At 33.4% G+C, this 20,599-nt stretch overlaps 1 protein-coding gene across 2 annotated transcripts in view; it reads right to left on the minus strand.

The window, feature by feature from the left end:
- The window catches only part of AGPS (alkylglycerone phosphate synthase), a 175,811-nt gene that overhangs the window by 52,047 nt on the left and 103,165 nt on the right, over positions 1-20,599 (minus strand). For both annotated transcript variants that reach the window (XM_011991846.1, XM_011991847.1), the window contains exons 11-14: positions 20,084-20,211; positions 9,162-9,213; positions 4,589-4,665; positions 2,624-2,736 (exon numbers count right to left, since the gene is read on the minus strand). In XM_011991846.1, coding sequence (XP_011847236.1) covers positions 2,624-2,736; positions 4,589-4,665; positions 9,162-9,213; positions 20,084-20,211 — 370 coding nt within the window. The remainder of the gene's footprint in view (positions 1-2,623; positions 2,737-4,588; positions 4,666-9,161; positions 9,214-20,083; positions 20,212-20,599) is intronic.

Below are 20,599 nucleotides of genomic sequence, written 5' to 3' on the forward strand. Positions count from 1 at the left end.
AAAAAAAAAAAAAAAAAAAAATTGAAATAGCTCTAAGGGAGCCAGGATGAAAGCACATTAAGAAATTAATTATAACTAAGAAGGAACAAATAACAGCAAAAAAAAAAAAAAAGAGAGACCTCAAACGGAGCCAGTCTTTAACTCTTTACCCTTGCTTTAAATTGAATCTCATTTACTATAACCTATTTTTAATGGACAAATTTGATACAAGTTTTGTTTGAGTAAGCAAAACTGCTGGAAGTACAGCAATAGTGCTTGGGCTTAAGTATCAGTATCTGAAGGCAGCTGGATGCCATATCTTAAAGAAGATTCACTTATATTTTTAATTGGTAAATGGATAGTGACATACGAGAAAACAAAACTGGCATTACTGACATTCATGTCAGTTGGTGGCTCAAATTAAAACTGACAAAATGAATGCCTGTAATCCCAATACTTTGGGAGGCCGAGACGGGTGGACCACAAGGTCAGGAGTTCAAGACCAGCCTGACCAATATGGTGAAACCCCGTCTCTACTGAAAATACAAAAGTTAGCCAGGCATGGTGGCATGAGCCTGTAATCCCAGCTACTCAAGAGGCTGAGGCAGGAGAATCACTTGAACCCGGGAGGTGGAGAGGTTGCAGCAAGCTGAGATCACACCACTGCACTCCAGCCAGGGTGACAGAGCAAGACTCTGTCTCAAAAAACACAAAAACAAACAAACAAACAAAAAACCTGACAAAATGTTTTGACAAATACCTAAAGATGAAAATACAGTTTTACAGGTGGCACAGTAATTAGGCACAAACAAAGTAGAATAAAACATATCAGGAAAATATAGCATTCACTTACATTCATTCATTCAACAATTACTATATCAAGTATTTAGTAATAACTAGACATCAACAGTGATGCACAAGAAAAGACAGGTCATGCTCTATAAAAATTATGAGGCACAACAAACAAGCATTATGTCATCATCCTACCCCATTCTAAAAGGAAATGTGACACATTACTAACTAGTGATGACTTACTAGTCATACTTAATTGACCTTATAAAGATAGATCCTAAAAACTGAAATTCCTCTGCGTGTGGGTTCGTGTACAGATGTGGAGGTGTGTGTGAGCGGGGAGAGGACTGAGGTGAAACTAAGCAAATTTAATCCTATATACAGTTATTCAAATGATAAAGCAAAATGCACCCTTCCATTTTCCTTTAAGTCCTTCTGAGAAATTATGAAATCCAAGTAAATATTTAAATATACAATGAACAATTTTTTAAAGTTTCAATCTCTAATATTTAAGGCTAGAGTAGGTTTTAAATCTCCTTGTTTCTTACTAATATCATATGTTTTAAGAAAACAGTCTTTTAACCAAATTACATACATACTCCCTATAACTCAGAAACTAAAAAATGGGTACATACATAGGGATAAATTCCTTCTGGGAAGGAAAACATGTACATTTCAAAAATTCCAACAAAAATAAGATGACCTGAAATTCAAGTCTTCTGGTCATTACTTGGATTTTTGTAACATAATTATTTTTAAGTGATTTAGTTAAAATATCAGCAATTCCCAAAACAGTTATTGAGAAAAGATGAAAGATGAATAAACTTTCTCTTTTACTGAAAAAATTAAAATTCCATTTGCCAATTTCAGAAAAGGGTAAAAATAAAAGTGAGACATTTTCAATACTTAAAAATAGTACAAAAGTAAACTAAAATTTAAGTCTAAGATTAGACTCTTTTCCCCTTTAAGAATACTGCACGTTAACACTAAATTCAGACAACCCTAGAAATAAAGGGCTTATATATGAAAAAAATACATAAAAGTGGGACATTCTAAAACACATAGCTCCAAATTAAGTGTTCATTTGTTTTCTTAAAAAACAACAAAAAAGAAATGAAAATAAATATTTACAAAGAACTCATATTAAGAATAATGCATATGATATATTTTAATCCCTGAAATAAAAAAAGGAAAGAATAGTGTCTAGAAACTGTTAGTTTATGTACTTTAAAAGGAAAGGAAAAAATGTAGTCCTGATAAATGGCATTTTCACTATAGTTCTCATCGATCAGTCTTACAATCCATCAAGAAGACAGAAACCACGCTACCATTATTCAGTTGGTTATAGATGTGAAATGTTTTCTGTTTCTTTATACCAACATAAAACAGTAAGTGACAGGGGGTGGAGTATAGATAATTTATCAAATACCTTCGATTAAACACAATTTTCTTTTAAAAACACACTAGTAGCATGCTTTATACATACACTATTATCACCACAGAGTAAGAGGACAATGAATTTTCTATTTTACTCTAGAAGAACAAATATCATGAAACTGACATTAATGTAAAAATCTAGGAAAAATACAATGTTTAAATAATAATATATATATAATTAGACAAGAGCAACATATCAATCTAACTTCCTAAAAATTTTGGAAGTAAACCAAAACAATATTTTAAATTTACTATCATAAATTACCACAAATTTAATACCAAACTGAAATTAATAACTGCTTTGAGACATGCAGTCTCCTTGGAGACATTAATGCCTAGTACTTTAATAATTGCTGGGTGATATTAGAATCTTAGCTTTTAACTTTCTCTTGGCATTATGAACTTGAAGCCATACCCAAATTTTGCAGCAATATCATACACTTGTTTTTCATGTTGAAGAACCTTCTCACGGTCCCCCTCAAAGAGCAATGTGGCTACACTTAGCTGATTCGGGTCAAATCCTTTAAACTACAAAAAAAAAAAATTATTATTATTACAGATAAGTCTTATCCTACAAAATAATAAATCAAAATACACTTTGCTCGTTTCCTTCTGATATGGGCTCAAATACATGGATTTCTTAAAAACTGAGCTTTGGAACTTTACATGTCAATCACTAAGAATGTTTAATAAATCTATTCAGGTCATTACAATGTAGTAAAACTATTCAGCACAGAAAAAACACTTTATTTCAAAGTATGCCACAGTGTTAATCATAGTGACATATTGCTTATGTAAATACAACAAATAACTTGTTGAAATAATAACTATGATAAAGATTCAAATAAAAAACTGCAGAATGATAGAATAAAGTAGCTGGATATATTGGGCGGGAAGCAAAAATCAACAACATCCCTACATACTAACAATAACTTCTTATTAAATAAAGTTTTCAAAGGCAATCTTACGCATAAAACTAAAATAGTATCTAACAATCTTAAAAAGAAATATATTAGGAAACATATCTAAAACATATCCAAAAAAAGGTGAGTAAGACATATGCTCCTAAATGCATAAACTAAGTATTATAAATCACTCAATATTTCTCCAAATTAATGTACTAGTTTCTTCCAATTCTAATAAAAAAACCACAATGAACTTCCTAAAATGATGAAAAGTTTCTAAAATTTTTCTAGAATAATAAAAAGGTGATGGTGATAACAAGGAAAATTCTGAATAGCAAGAGGGAAAAATAGACCTACAACAATGAAATCTATTTAATTTTTTAAGAACAAAAAGCTCATTAAAAGAGACTGAGATGCACTAAAATGGTGTCTATTTCTTAGATAAGCATATAAGATATGAGGCATAGCAAATCAATGTATGAGAAGCACAGATTAATTAATGGTGCTGCCACAAGTGGTTAACAATTGGAGGAGCAGAAGGGGACGATTAATTTAGATCTTTTTCACATAATAAAATGGAAATAAATACAAATAGTAATAAAGATAATTTTTTAAAAAAAATTCTCATTTATTATAAGAGAGAGTGAAGAAAATGGCCCTGATCATATTTCTGGAGGAAGGAAGGCTTTTCTAAGCTTAGACTATATTAAATAATCACAGGAAAAGAGATAAAAATTTGAACACCAAAAAATAAAAATTTTACACCAAAAAAATAAAAATCCTGAGAAAAAAGGAGATGCCTGCCTGGAAAAAAAGAAATTATTTACAACATTTATGACAAAGGGCATCTAATAATTCCAATCTCAAAAGGATACATCAAAACACCAAGAAAAAAACATGAAGCTGTTCCCCCACCACCACCTGGCAAAAATAAACATATCCAACGAATTCACACAAAAATTAGATCTAGAAAATAAAAGAAAGCGTTAAAGTTCAGTCCCATTGGAGCTTCAAAAAACATGAACTAGAAGAAAGAACTGTTTCCCCCGGTAAATTTAAAATGTAACAAAAAGAATCCCACATGGAATAACAAGGATGCAAGGAAAAGAAGGTGCTAACTAACACTCTAGGAAAAAAATTCAACAATCATAGGTTAAAAAAAATCCACACTCTTATTTCACTTTATAGATATCTTCCATAAAGGAAAAAACTCAAACTATAGAAAATGTTATGAAAACAGAACTGTTCAAATGCAGTGTTATTTTTAGAAGCTTCAAAACTGGAAAAGAATTGAAATTTTCTGAAACTGACTGCCTGATTGATTTACTTAATATTTACTCCAACATGAAAAATTATACTTCTGAAACGTACATAGCAACACGGAAAAACACCCTTATAATAGGTGCATGTGGGAAGAAAGCAGAAAACAGATATCTTAAGCATTTAAAATTTTAGCATTTTATAAAAATTCTTACCTTTGTAATATAAAACTTTTTTAATCCATCCAAAAATGATGTAAAAATAGAGGAAACCTGAGGTTTAAGAGCATGACCTAAGAAAAGAAAAAAGTTTATATAAATAGGTTATTCTGTGTTTTTCAGAAGATCAAGAAGCTACTCCAAGTTAGTATCCTAAAAGAAAGTAAATTTTCATGACTTTAATTTTTAAAATCTTCCCATTTACATAAATATTTATATTAAGATATATAGTTATATTGTTTGATACTTTTATCTTCTTTCAAATGTCACAACTTTTTATTTACAAATCACATTATAAATTTGATTTTTCAAGTCAAATTACTATACGTAATTAATACTACACATAGTTTAGGTATCTTTCAATGGTATGGTTCACACATAATAAAATTACTTCATTAATTTTTATTTCATTAAGAACACCCATGGTGGCTGGTTTTACTTTTATTTTTTTTAATTATATAGAAACTATTCAGAACTATAACCAAATATGGAGTTAATGACAAGTTTAAGGTTGTTTCTTAATTAATTCTTAATTCAATCAGAATTCTTGGCATAAAACTAGCAATTGCTTCCTTAATCACACCCGGAGAGTTAAAATTGCCAAAATAACAGAAATGGAGTCTCAAAATCTGTTAAATTAACATCTTTGCCTGCAGATTAAGCTTAATTGAGTGAAAACCTTTGACTGTTTTCTCACTGTTTTCAGAAAGAAATGACGACTCGACTCCTATGACTGTTACATTTAAGAGTCATGCATCTGGCTTCAGTGTTAGCAGCCCAATTCAGAAAAAGGTGTCATACCATTTATATAGAATTTTTATAAAGAATTTCAGTCTTAAGTAAATCAAAATTATCTCCAAATAAAAAGTTTATTTTTTTAAAAAAAGCCTTTAAGGTTTGGGGATTTTGTTTTTTAACATGTAGGCCCTTCCTTTTGTTTAGTTTAGAAACAGCAAACTAGCTGTTCATAAAACTATCACTGGTAGTTTTTTTCTATCCATTTTTTATAAGAATCTCAATCTGTAATACTACTTATTACTACATTTTTGCTGATTATAATAGGAAACTGTGTTACAAAAAAGACCAAGTAATAGAAGTCTTAACCAGAGGCTAAGAGTTAGATATCTATGCTATACCTGGGGCATTAAAACAAAGCAACAAACAAACAAACAAACTGAACTGCAGGTTAGATAGAGATCACCCTAGCAATCTTTTTGAGCTCCTTGATCACAAGTAAGAGATATGTTTGGGGATTTTCTTCTTTTATTTTAAACTATCAGAGATGCTTCTTAGTGTAACTAGCATTTTAAGAGACAATTTCTAATATCTATAAAGATAGAAATAATGTATCATCAAAACATTCATTTCTGGTCCCAAATGGAACTCATCCTATATTAACAATTAGAAATAAATATATAAACATTTTTATATTGAATGTGCGTGTTGTGTTCTTGGCAGAAGTTGAAATTATCTATTCTTTATACAAAAGCCTTTATACAAAAGATTCACTTATCTTTACACAATGCATGAGGACTCCATATGATACTACTCTGATATGAAATAATCCTTAAGGGTAAATGTTCACCTTAACTCATTGAGATTTATATGCACAATTTCCATTAACGCTAGTAGAATTACTCACATACATCTCTGATACTAAGGTGACATGATAGCTTTGAAGAACAAATTATTGTAAAAGTGATACTGACTTTTAAGTGGGTATTAAGTGGATATTAAGCATTAGTATCAACTAGAAAATAATATATTTTACTTTTTCTTAAATATGTTGCCTATCAATATAATTACATTTTAAATATATTCTAGCTATTGTGGGTTTTTTCTTCTTTTTTTTTTTTTTTTTTTTTTTGGGGACGGAGTCTCACTCTGTCGCCCAGGCTGGAGAGTAGTGGTGTGATCTCGGCTCACAGCAACCTCTGCCTCCCCAGTTGAAGCAATTCTCCTGCCTCAGCCTCCCGAGTAGCTGGGACTACAGGCGCCTGCCACCATGTCCAGCTAATTTTTGTATTTTTTTTTTTAGTAGAGACAGGGTTTCACCATGTTGGCCAGGTTAGTCTCAAACTCCTGACCTTGGGTGATCCGCCTGCCTTGGCCTCCCAAAGTGCTGGGATTACAGGTGTGAGCCACCATGCCCAGTTGCTATTGTGGTTTTTTAAAATATTAAACTAATTTCCAAATTTACTAGCTGGGCAGTTTGATTAGTGAACTTTCTCTTATTTCAATGTTAATCAAGTCATTTAAACGGATTTATTAATTATCTATATTTTAAAGCAGTGGTTACAGACAGTGCAAAAACTCTTGGGCTTTGTAGTCAGACAAATCTGGATTCATCCCCAGCTCCACCACATATGACTTGTGGACTGTGGTCAGAGTAATGAGCCTTTGAGTCATTTGTAAAGTGGAGATACCACTCTGACGAACAGTCATGAAGAGAATTTTATAAAGTGTGCTATTGACAATGTGATCAGCACTATGCTATCTAGGATTTGTTCACCCCCTTGCCAGTTTGATGACTAATTGAATCACGTAAAAATGCCTATTATGTGATAAGTGCAGGTGATAGAAAAATGACTAAGAAACATACCCTAAATTTGAGAAACTTTAGTTTACAGAGGACATCTTTGGATTATTTCATTATACTCAATGATATATATCATTTCAATATACTAAAATTAGATGTCAATATAATGTATTAAGAGTTGTACCTGAGGTAGATACCATATTAAAAATATTCACAACTAATAATATGGCGTGTGCTTTGTTAACAACCAATGTGGTATAAACACCAACCAATCAGCCATATGGTTAGTGCAAGGTCTGGACACCCTTTGCTGTGCTAAGCATTATTTCCTCTGTTGCTTGATCAAGAAGCCATGGGAGGATATATTAATGTAAAGGCTTCAATTAAGTAAAAGTAAAAAAGGTTATACAGACAGCCAAAAAGCATGATCAGATCTGTATTTCAAAAGGATCGCTTTGGTGGCTAAGTAAAGGGCAGAGGGAGGGGAGACACAGTGAAAACTAGAGAAGGTAGAACCTATAATACCACAGACGAGAGCAAGCTAGAGGGGAGCAAGTAAGTATGTTTTCAGGTATAGTAATGAGAACATGGAAGAGGGATGACAGGGAGACTTTCTTTAAACCTTCACTTTAAATTGTTATGGATTTCAATTATAAATAAGTATGGCCAAATCATAACTAATTTTACAAAGGTGCCTATGTCTAATATTGTTTACAACAACAATAACATATAAATGAATAACACAGTCTTATTAATTAGATGCATGGCTCTCTTTAAGATCTCTAAATGCAGGCCAAAACACACAAGTGGTTTTTCACTTGATTTAAGTATTTCATTACTTATAGAACATATTTATCTTAAACTTTTGTCAGTAGTATAGTATTTTGAAAGTAATTTACTTAAAGGAATAAACAATTATGACTAACTTAGAAGAATGTAATTTTAAAACTCTTGGTATGTTATGAACCTGACTTTAGTTAAGTTTCTATATAACTATAACCATGCTTCCCCAAATTAAAATCTCAGCTTACTTTTAGACATGACAAAAGCCTGCCTATCTTTGCCTTTAGTATTTATTACTGAGCGATCACTCCCATGATTTTAGGAATTGTTTTGAGGATATTTAAATTCTATAAACTTAAATCCCAAAGTAAACTTCACGATATAACTACAACCCATTATAATATCTTTTTCCCAAGACCACCACCCATTCTTCTATGTTATTTAATCTACCCAATCAGTCCAATCAGTCTAGGTGTTGTCTTCAACTCCTCCTCTTATTTAGCCTTCCACATCCAGTTAGCAAACTGATTTTCTGAAAATCTGTCATCTGTTCTCTATCTCCATTGCTGCTGCCACGCTCAAAGTCCTCAAACTTTGCTTCTTGAACTGTTTCATCTCCTAGTGTCTCTCCTCCATGCATGTACCCTTCTAATCTATCCTGCACAGTGCTACCAGAATGAGCTAAGCCGTAAAGTTGATTGATTTTATTCTTCAAAGAAATCCCACTGCTGACAAGACAAAATCCAAGTCTATCCTGCAAAGCCCTAGTCTACCTATCCAACTTTATCTCATACAACAACCCTAACCCTACCCTCTATTTGAACCACATAGAACGATTTGAAGTCGTTATCACACATTATTGAATTTCACACCTTCACATTTTTGCTGCCAAGTGAAGAAGTCTGGTAGAGAAGAAGAGACATCTAGGCAAACTTGCATTCACCTTTGAAGATTTAGCTCAAGCATCTCTCTTATACAAGCCTTTTCTGACTCTTTAACCTCAAGCAAAATCAAGAAGAATCAATTCCTTCATTTGCAGCCCATGGTATCCAGTGCAGTCTTCTTTCACAGGACCTCCAACACTGCTGCCCTCACTCATTTATGTAATTGTCTATCTTCATTAGACTGACACCTTCCTGAAAGGCAAGACTGACCTTCTTTCTACCTCTGCACTCCATACTCTTTCTACTGATATTTCATAAATTTCTGTGGCTAAATGACATTTTAAAATTATCACTCCTTACTTACCAAACTGAAACTGCTTGTTGTCCATGAGGCGAATAGATGCCGGAGCACATCTCTGTTTTAAAAAGAAAAAAAAAGGTGATACAAATTTAATACAGTAAAAAGCTAGACAGGTAGAATATGAATATTATCTTTCTATATTTAAGAGATCAAGAATTTAGTTCCTAAGGATTTACAGAGGAAAAAAAGTTAACTTCTCATATATTTTTATGAAGACAAATATCAATGACTTCTATAAAATATTTGGAGAGAAGAAATCTGCAGATACAGATAAATACAAACATAAGTTACCAGATTTTAAATTAATCAGCAGAAAAAGCTGCCTAATGTCTGGCAAAGACATATGACAATATCCTAAAAGAAATAACAGACCCCAAAGCGGATTATTTTAGAAGAAAGATGTTTCTAAAACTAAAATCCAGTGCCTCAAGTATTATGCCATCTTATAAACTATACTGTATCTTATCCACTGTAAAGGCAGAAGATGAAGGCATTGTGACTTTTAGATGAGCACTATTTCAGTAAACCACACAGCCTCCAAAATCACTTACAACACACACACATGCACACGTGTGTGCATGCACACACACACACACACAGCTTTAAAGTCATATTCCAAACAAAAATAACATTAAAACTATCTTATTTTCTATTTTGTAGTCTTATTAAATGTATAATAGTTTAAAAATGTTAAATGTAAAACCTGAGTAATTTCAAATCTTGGCATAAGGGTATCTTTGTAGTTGGGTTGATACTTCTAAAAATGTTACCAGTTTCCAAAAATACTAAAGGAAAAATCAGTTTTCTTCACATTTACAAATCTGAAATGTTTTTAATAAAATGGGCACATTGACTTCTAATAAAATACACAAAGCCTGATTAGACCAGATTTCTTTTCTTCATAAGTAGAATATACATATAACATACATATTTATATATTTTGGCTTAAGCACATAAGTAAAATATGAGAGAGTAATAGCCACTCTGTCATTCATAACAAAAACATTTTAAGTTCTTACCAACTTGTAAATTCCATCTCCTGCTATCAACCACATTCTACTCCACCTTTATCAATGGCAAATATTATTAATGAAAACAATTCATGCAAGTACACATATATCAGAAAATGGGAGGGGATGGGCGCAGTGGCTCACACTTGCAATCCCAGCACTTTGTGAGGCTAAGGTGGGCAAATCACTTTAGGACAGAAGTTCAAGACCAGCCTGGCCAACATGGCGAAATCTTGTCTCTACTAAAAATACAACAGTTAACTGGGCATGATGGTATACACCTATAATCCCAGCTAGTTGGGAGGTTGAAGCACAAGAATCACTTGAACCTGGGAAGCAGAGTTTGCAGGGAGCCAAGATTGCGAGACCTTGTCTCAAAAACAAAAACAAAAACACAAAAAAAAAAGGAGGGAAAGGAAAGTATACTACATTTAGTATAGTAAATTTCTATGGGTATTTAATCTTTAAAACAATTAAAATATGCAGGTCTTGATTAAATCTTGGTTTGCAAACACTATCCATAAAACATATCTTGGAGATAACTGGAATAATCTTATAGAATGAATATTAGATGACATTAACAAATTACTGCTGATTGGCCAGGCATGGTGGCTCACACCTGTAATCCCAACACTTTGGGAGGCCCAGGGAGGCAGACTGCCCGAGGTCAGGAGTTCAAGACCAGCCTGGCCAACATGGTGAAACTCCATCTCTACCAAAAAAAAAAAAAAAAAGAAAAAAAAAATTAGTCAGACGTGGTGGCACAAATCTGTAGTCCCAGCTACTCAGGAGGCTGAGGCAGGGGAATTGCTTGAACCCAGGAGGCAGAGGTTGCAGTGAACCACTGCACTCCAGCCTGCTGGGTGACAGAGCGAGACTCTGTCTCAAAAAAAAAAAAACTACTGATTTTCTTAGACATGATAATGGTATTGTAGTTATAAAGAAGAACACTATTCTTCTGTCTTTAGGAGATGGTGCTGAAGCATTTACATTAAGTGTCGTAAAGTCTGCAACCCAGGCTGGGTGTGGTGGCTCACACCTATAATCCCGGCATTTTGGGAGGCTGAGGCGGTAGATCACCAGAGGTCAGGAGTTTTAGACCAGCCTGACCAACATGGTGAAACCCCATCTCTACTAAAAATATAGTATTAGCCGTGCGTGGTGGTGCATGACTGTAATCCCAGCTACTTGGGAGGCTGAGGCAGGAGAATCACTTGAACCTGGGAGGCAGAGGTTGCAGTGAGTCGAAATAGCGCCATTGCATTCCAGCCTGAGCAACAAGAGCAAAACTCTGTTTCAAAAAAAAAAAAAAAAGTCTGTAACTTAATTTCAAATGGTCCAAAAAACATATACACATACACGTTAAACAGAGCAGAAAGTTAATTACTGTTGAATATATGAAGTGGATAGACAGGTAATCACTGTACCAGTCTTTCAAATTTTCTACATGCTTAAAATTTTCAAATTAAAAAGCTGGAGAAATGGCAAGAAAGCTCCAGAGCAACTGCTTTATCATATAGCAACTAATATTCAATTATATTACGTGTGATTTTAACTTCATAGTCGAGTCACATAAGCCAGCTATCTAGTATTCCTATTTGTATCAAGGAGACATAGTAGATGGTAACAGACAAACACTATCAAAAAAGAACTAATAAGCTAAAGAAAGTTTTTTAAAATTTTTAGATATTAGTTTTTCAACATGAACTTTTTTGAAATTATCCAATTCAAACCAACAGTTTTAAAGTCTCATACTTCAATAGTACCAGACTTTTAAAAAGTCAGTTTTTCAGTTATTATCATAACTAAATGCTTATATAGGTAAAGCACTCAAAAATAGCATCTAGGTTGGCTTATGATCTCCTGGCAATTGATATTTGTAAATCATTGTACATCATTCTAAATATACAAAGCTGAATATGTTTCTTATAATTCGAAATAATTAAAAGTTACCACTACAGTTAATTAAATGGAAGGTTCTATAATCAAAAGATGAAAATAATGTTACTATTCTCAAAAAAACAACATTCAATCTGAGTTACTATTCGTACAGTTAAGATTAGGTTATGTTTCCATTGCTTTAAAACTAATTTGGTAGGTTTAAAAAAACCTCAAAAGATTGCCTTTAAAAGTTAGAGACAGCACAAGTTCTGAGAATTTGAGCTCTAAATTCACTCCCATGTTATTCACTAATGCCGGGCTGAGAGTGTTCCACAGATTTTGTAAAGGAGGAAAAGAGGTCCTTGAGTTAAAGTGACCCCTGCTGGTAAGTGATCAAAACTAACCTGAGAGGGAATATTTTTACAAATTTTAATGATGGGTTAATGGTAAGCTCAGGGAATTCAAGAACACTCAAACAGAAATTGCTTACTAAAACTGAGTTAATGAAATAATTGATTTCTTTCCTGCTATGATAAATGTACCCTTACTAGAATCTCTCAAATCATCAAACTTGTAACTAAGTATATTTTATACTTAATAGTCTGAAACTACATGAAACCTGATACGGACTAATACAGAAATATCAATATAATTTTTTACTTGAATAATGAAATAAATAACCACAATGACCTCACAACATGGATACAAGACTAACTTCGTCAAATTGCTGGCAATTTCTTCCCTTTAGGGATGCTACAACCAGGAATTTACTTGATTGCATAATCTGAAAAGTAAAAACTAACTACTCTAATTAGTCTTACTTAGTACTCTCTGCACTAACTTAAAAAGCAACATATTTCTCAATCCTATCATTTTATTGAAAAATATTTCCTCTGCCAGGTGCGGTGGCTCACGCCTGTAAATCCCAGCACTTTGGGAGGCCAAGGCAGGCGGATCACGAGGTCAGGATATCGAGACCATCCTGGCTAACATGGTGAAACCCTGTCTCTACTAAAAAATACAGAACATTAGCCAGGCGTGGTGGCGGGCGCCTGTAGTCCCAGCTACTCGGGAGGCTGAGGCAGGTGAATGGCGTGAACCCGGGAGGCGGAGCTTGCAGTGAGCCAAGATCATGCCACTGCACTCCAGCCTGGGCAACAGAGCGAGACTCCATCTAAAAAAAAAAAATTCCTCTAAGAAACACATCAAAATATTTCTGCAAAACTGGTTTTTCTAAAACTAAGTCATAGCTCTTACTTGTCACAGGAAAAATCGGAACTTGCAATTCAGATGAGACATATTTGAGAAGGTACCTCTTAAAAGACTAGTTACCAGCAAAATAAATTCAATATTAGCATATATTTCACATGTCTGAGGGGTTTCTGCTAATGTAATGTCATAAGGATAAACTATAAAAGTATAAGCACTGAATGGCAGCTGTATAACTCTGCTCCATGGCTAAGGAATGAATTATACTTGATTGAAAACATTTGTTTCCTCAAAGGGTCAATCCAACATCCTGTGTAGACTCTGGAACAGCCCAAATTCTTGAGCCTAGAGACTACATTGGAAATAGTCTATCAATCTCATGTTGCATCAGAAGCAAATGCTTCAATACTAAACTCCACGTGCTATACAAAAATTTGGTCATGAAAAATTATCATAATATGCAATATCCTCAGTAATTACTAGAAGTCAGGAACCACATCTAACTACATACTATCCATTGCATTATGTTGGTTATCAAGCTAAGAGCATACTACCTCAAATAAAAGGCACACAACAAAATTGATTAATTTAAAAGTTCAAATCCCAGCACTTTGGGAGGCTGAGGAAGGTGGATCACAAGGTCAGGAGTTCGAGACCATCCTGGCTAACACGGTGAAACCCTGTCTCTACTAAAAATACAAAAACAAAATTAGCCAGGCATGGTGGCGGGCGCCTGTAGTCCCAGCTACTTGGGAGGCTGGGGCAGGAGAATGGTGTGAACCCGGGAGGCAAAGCTTGCAGTGAGCCGAGATCGCGCCACTGCACTCCAGCCTGGGCAACAGAGCGAGACTTCGTCTCAAAAAAAAAAGAAGTTCAAAAAAGGCTATGTAAAAAAAAGGTAATCTGTTAAATGTGAATTTCTGGATATAAAAACTTAAAATGTAGACAAATTCTTCTTCTAACTAATAAGTCAGAGTTGGTATCACAGATGAAATGATAGACTATTTAAGGCTACACTTATTACTCGTTGGTCATCTTAGAGATGACATACTGACTTACAGCTAGGAGTCCGTATGATAAACAGTAAGAAGTTTTTATTTTGACAAGTCAATTGTTGCTTGGTTTTAAAGAAGAAAATAATACATAATAGGGAGTGAATATTGTCCTCCACTTATATTAAGGAAAAGACCAAAAAGCCAGTCTCCTAATTATAACTTCATAGTTTTTCAGTTTAGTAAAGGTATAATAACTTGTTCTGAGTAGTTTCTGGTAGAGAACATGTCCCATAACTGTCTTAATTTTGCTTGATCAAACAGTAAATGATCCAATTAACCAAACATTTGACTAGGGTTATTCTCTCTGCTTCAGAGAAAGAAAAGCATGACACAAAAACATGATTTAAAATAATTTCAGTTTATGTAATAAATACTCCCAAGAATTACTGTTGAATAAAAAGAAGTTTTAAGTGTTTTATAAGGTAAGTGCTAACCCTGACTCCTCCCAATTTATTTGAACTCCTCCAAGATAAATTAATTTTAAAACAGAACAATTCATAAAATTTGTCTTCCCAAATTATAATCTAAAATCAGTAAAACAAACAAAAAACCCCAAACCTTTATCAGTTTAAAATTGTTTAAAATAAAAGTGATAGAAGGAAGGAAAAGTTACCCTCTGTCAAAAGGTAGTGGGAAGAAAAGCTGCCTTTTCATCTGTAATTCTGAAAACCTAGTTCGAAGAAACTAGGTTTTACTGAGAAGAGTTTTGAGAGGAACGAGTACTAATCAATACCAAATACAGTTTTTCCTCTCGTTAGAACAAATGTTTCTCTCAAAATACCATAGGGCACAACTACTGAGTTTTTATTGAAAACAAACAAAAAACCCCAAATTTCAGAAATTGCTTCTGAGCTTGTTTTAACACTCAGTTTTCCTTTTAATCTTGTAAAGACATTGTTATTTCCAAACTAACAATTTTATTTATCTCTTTTAGAGAATAATAAAACGTTATATCTAACACTGATATGCTGATTAAAAAACATTATTTCCCTCCTCTTGAGAGGTTACAGTAGGAAATGTATTTTCTGAGAAAGTCTTAAAAATCACTTACCCATCTACTGAATAAAGTAGGAGATTATACTGGACTGTCACTTATGAGAAAGAATCACATTAATCTTCCACTAAATCCTCCTTTCTAGCTTTTCATGAGGCAGTGAAGTATTAAAAGAGGATACCTCCTCACATGGACAAAGATCGGATAAGAGACCTTAGTAGAATCCTTCTGCTGCCAGTATAAGGTTGCTTAATTTATTTCCTTAAGAATAGTAATAAAAATATACATATAGCCCACTTTGCTATTTGTGAACAGTCATGTATGTTCTTTCTCAAAAGATATTAATCCAAAATACAGTTTCCCATTTCAAAAGCAACTTGAATCTGAAAATATTGCAAAGATGGAAGTGCTATAAAATGACAGTGAAGAATTACAAGCAACCAACTCATTATTCAATCAAGAATTTGGCACAATCATAAACCATGTACCATCTACTTTAATGGATCTTAATTCCCCAGCTATCAACTGAAATTCCAAATCCCAAATTGAACAATGACTAGTGCCAAAACCCGATTTTTTTCAATTTTTCTGCCTGAAAACACTATTACAAAGGAAAGCAGCAAATACTGTACCACTCTTGACATATGAGACTTGTATGTTCTATAAGCTAATATATAACTTTCCCTAAACCATTATAAAACCTTTTATCCATTTCCAGGTAAGATAAACATTAATGCCTCTCTATATGTGCATTATAATAGAAGGAAAATATGTAAGTTCTTAAAATTGTTAGATGTCCAAATCCCAGTAATTACTCTAATTGCTCCATTCTTAAGAGCAATGCTTGAGAATAAAATGTTATCTATCTAGACTTTTAAAACCAGTTTCAAGTAAGACAAACTTCCTAATTCATAATATTTATATCTCTAAAAATTGTCAATTACTAAGTACATAGAACCAAATTGTCATAACTATAGACTAGAAAGGAACTTTATGACCTGTTTTTTTAACCACATAGTAGCACTATCAATCATTATCTTTATTTTGTTACAAGATATATAGCTAATACAGTTTTTTTTGTTGTTGTTTTTTGAGACAGGGTCTTGCTCTGTTGCCCAGGTTGAAGTACAGTGGCACGATCATGACTCACAGCAGCCTAGACCTCCTGGGCTCAATGGATCCTCTCACTTCAGCCTCCCAAGTAGCTAGGACTACAGGCACATGCCACCATGCCCAGCTAAGTTTTGTATTTTTTGTAGAGACAGGGTTTCGCCATGTTGCCCAGACTGGTCTCAAACTCCTGGGCTCAAGTGATCTGCCTGCCTCAGCCTCTCAAAGTGCTGGGATTACAGATGTGAGCCACCGTGCCTGGCTCACTATAGTGTTTTGTAGTGAATTCAGATTATAGTCATTGCGTGAACCTCCTAAGAATTGTTTAAAATGAGTAAAAGGACAAGTTTCACTGATTTGTGCAAGGATGAAGGAAAATTCCATACTTGCTTTTCAATAATAGCACAAGTAGGTCTTCTGTGTCACTTTCTATCAGGGGCATATCGAATTGTTATAAAAACTGTATCAGATTAAACCAACTATTTATGTTGGAAATCAACATTTCCATTGTAATGAAATTATAAAGTTAGTATTTTGATACATTTTTACATCACTTCTTACTAATGAAATTTAAGATAGATTTACATGTAAGTATTTGCAGTGTGGAAAAGTAGATGGAGCATCAAGAAAACATAAAATATGCATACTTCTAATCAAAAGATTTATAAGTCTACTAAATCTGTGCTCTATAGAGGGGAGATATTATTGAAGAGGCAGAGTTGGTCAATACAGACTGAACATGACCTCTCTGAGATCTTTTGTTGAAAATAAATACAAATCCCAACTACTTTTATAACTTCTGTAATTTTTTAAAAATCTAATTTGGGGTTGGACATAGTGGCTCATGCCTGCAATCTCTACACTTTGGGAAGCCTAAACTGGAGGATCGCTTGAGTCCAGGAGTTTGAGACCAGCTTGGGAAACACAGGGAGATCCCATCTCTATGAAAGTTTTAAAAAAAAACATTAGACAGGTATAATGGCGTGTGCCTATGGTCCCAGCTATTCAGGAAGCTGAGGTGGTAGGATCACCTGAGTCCAGGAGATCGAGAGGTTGCGTTGAGCTATGATCATGCCACTGACTCCAGCCTGAACGACAAAGTGAGATCCTGTGTCAAAAAGGAAAAATCTAATTTGGCATTCATATTTTTTTTTCATAAAATTAGAGGTAATAATGGTGAATTAGAATTATGTCATTCAAGACTTGAACAAGAAATGATATGAACTACAATTCTTTAATAATGCTTTTTGTGGCTGGGTGCGGTGGCTCATGACTGTAATCCCAGCAATTTGGGAGGCTGGGGCAGGCGGATCACCTGAGGTCAGGAGTTTGAGACCAGCCTGGTCAACATGGCGAAATCCTATCTCTACTAAAAATACAAAAAAATTTGCCGGGCATGGTGGTGGTCACCTGTAATCCCAGCTACTCAAGAGGCTGAGGCAAGAGAATTGCTTGAATCCGGGAGTCAGAGGTTTCAGTGTGCTGAGATCGCACCATTGCACTCCAACCTGGGCGACAGAGTGGGACTCCATCTTAAAAAATAAACAAAAAAACACACTTTTGTGGGGGGGAATAGTGAAGCTCAACAAAGATAGAAGGAAAATAAAAGTATTTAAGACAAGCAGGGGATGGAATTTTCCTTCATCCTTACACAAATCAGTAAAACTTGTCCTTTTATTCATTTTGAAAAATTCTTAGGATGTTCACCCAATGACTGTAATCCAAAATCATTACACAACGATAAATTATAATACAAAGGGAAAACACTTGAAATTTTAAAAGCTGCTCATTAAGAACAATCTGAAATTCATGAAAACATATATGGAAACATCTTTGTTTTATTTTTCAATTAGTGAACTTCTGGTCATTAAAAAAAAAAAAACAAAAAAAAAACCCTAGCTTCCTGTTCTTCTGTGTATTAATTCATAGGCAAAACCATAAGGCTCTGCAAGTTCTTTTACTTCTTAATATCTGGGGTATCTTAATTTGAAACGTCTTTCCTCTGCCTTTGAATGATGGAGGATTTTAAAAACAAGTACCAGAACACACTGGAATGTCACCACTCAGTGCTTTGATGTTACTTTAGTATAACAAATACTATTCACTCCAAAAACTTATCTCCAATCCTCCTCTACTTAATAATCCTTTAATGTTTTAAATATTATTGCCATCTTGTCATTTTAGCAAACATGGTGTTAATACTGTATACTCTAGCTCCCTAACCATAATATCATATCCCCAAAGTTCTAGTGAATTAGGGCCTCTAATGTAAGGATTTCAACTGTCACGAATCACTTCTGCCTTACCACTACCAAAGTAACTTGCCACAAGTCCAAGAATGCTTATTCCAGGACCATACATCCTTTTGAATCCTCTCCCTACCCAGGAGTAGTCTAGCAATCAAGATCAAAGGACCTATACTAAGTCTAGCAATCTAACTGACAAGTAAGTGAAGGTACTTGAAAATTACAAAAATTATCCCATCAACTGGTGAATTAGGTAGCCATATAGCTGGACTTCATGAAAGTGGGAAACTGCCAGACAGAATGAGTGTCTCAGAAAGTAAAACTTTATGAGTGTATGGAATAAACAGCACTGGGAATGATATATATGTGGGTAAATAATGTATATATTTTTTCTCATTTTAAAGTTCTTTAAAGTATTAATAGTGGTTGTCTTGAGATGACAGAAAAATGAGAGACTCTTCATCATTTTCCCTTTCTGTACCTTAGAAATTCCAAGATAAACATAGACTACTTGCTCGATATTATTCCTTTGCCTCAACAGATTCTTCCTCCACACTGCTCTGGATATCAGGAAGCTGACCTATATGGGTCACATCAAAAACTCTCTTGTCTTCAAGATTCTACTTTGGTATAACTGATAGGAAGTAGTAAAATTCCAGGAGTTTGAAGAAAGAAAAAAAAAAGAGAGAGGCTAGAGTACATCACTTCTTCTCCGATGGGAAAAGTTGAATTAAGAATTATTCATAAATAGTTGTGAACAATAAACCAAATGCCTACAGAGATGTAGAAATTTCCATACTGACATAACTAAATACATAAATAAAATTACTTAGCATTATCTAGTCTTAAATAATATATTTTTTGAGAGGAGAAAATAAAAATTATTTTTAGCATATTATACATACTATATTCCTTAATTTAAGCTATAGCCTAGATAATATTATAAAACAAAGTATAGCCTAATAGCAGCACATTCTATGAATTGATGAAGTTGAATTATCTATATTTAAATTTTGGGGTCTTTGATATTTAGCCATTACTTTTAATTTCAATAAATGTCTCAATTTAAATTAAATATCACTTCAATTAATCATAAAATATCTTACCCAAAAATAACTTAAGGTACATAATAGTCAATAAAAGGCAAAGTTATCTGAAGCTATCAAAGTACGTATCTTACCTTGGCTTACAATCATATAGCCATCTAGACCAAGACATAGGTTTGATAGAAATAGTAACTGCACTTAAAGGGATGACTATACAACACTACCTTTTCATATAGAACTGGGTAAAAACCACAAACATAATACAACTAAATATGAAGATTAGTTGTAACATATCACAATCAACTATGTAGTAGAATTTGAAAAATATAAATACATAAACATATATATGTATATACATATATTTTTTATTTTACCTGTTTTGCAATTTCTCTTAAACAGGCTACTCCTTGTTCAAAATTAGGGAAAGCTACCGAGCCATACTTTTGGTATTCAGGGACTGGTCTGATTTTTATTGTAGCTTCTGTTATTACACCAAGAGTTCCTGAAAAAAAGAAGGGGGAATAATCCAGTACATCACATGACAATTTCCTAAATCATATTTAAATCTATTTAATCTATTAATTCAATTTATTATGCATATTTAAATTTATGACATTTACCTGGGGAATAATGGCTACTCTAGTCATTCTAGAAAAAATTATAAAATTAAGCAAATTTTATAATTTCCCAAAAAAGCTTTAGGAATATGCTTTACTTAGTTATGTACAAATATTTTTCAACATTTTAAAGTAAACTTTCTTCAAGAAGGTTACTTTTAAATGGTTGTTAAAGTATTACAACTTACTAAAATAAAAAAAAATAAAAAAACAATGGATTCTTATGTCTTATATGTATTCAGACTAAAGTGTATTTTGATATTTGTGCTTATT

Source organism: Mandrillus leucophaeus, unplaced genomic scaffold (genome assembly GCF_000951045.1).
Source record: "Mandrillus leucophaeus isolate KB7577 unplaced genomic scaffold, Mleu.le_1.0 Scaffold40, whole genome shotgun sequence".
Taxonomy (NCBI): Eukaryota; Metazoa; Chordata; class Mammalia; order Primates; family Cercopithecidae; genus Mandrillus; species Mandrillus leucophaeus.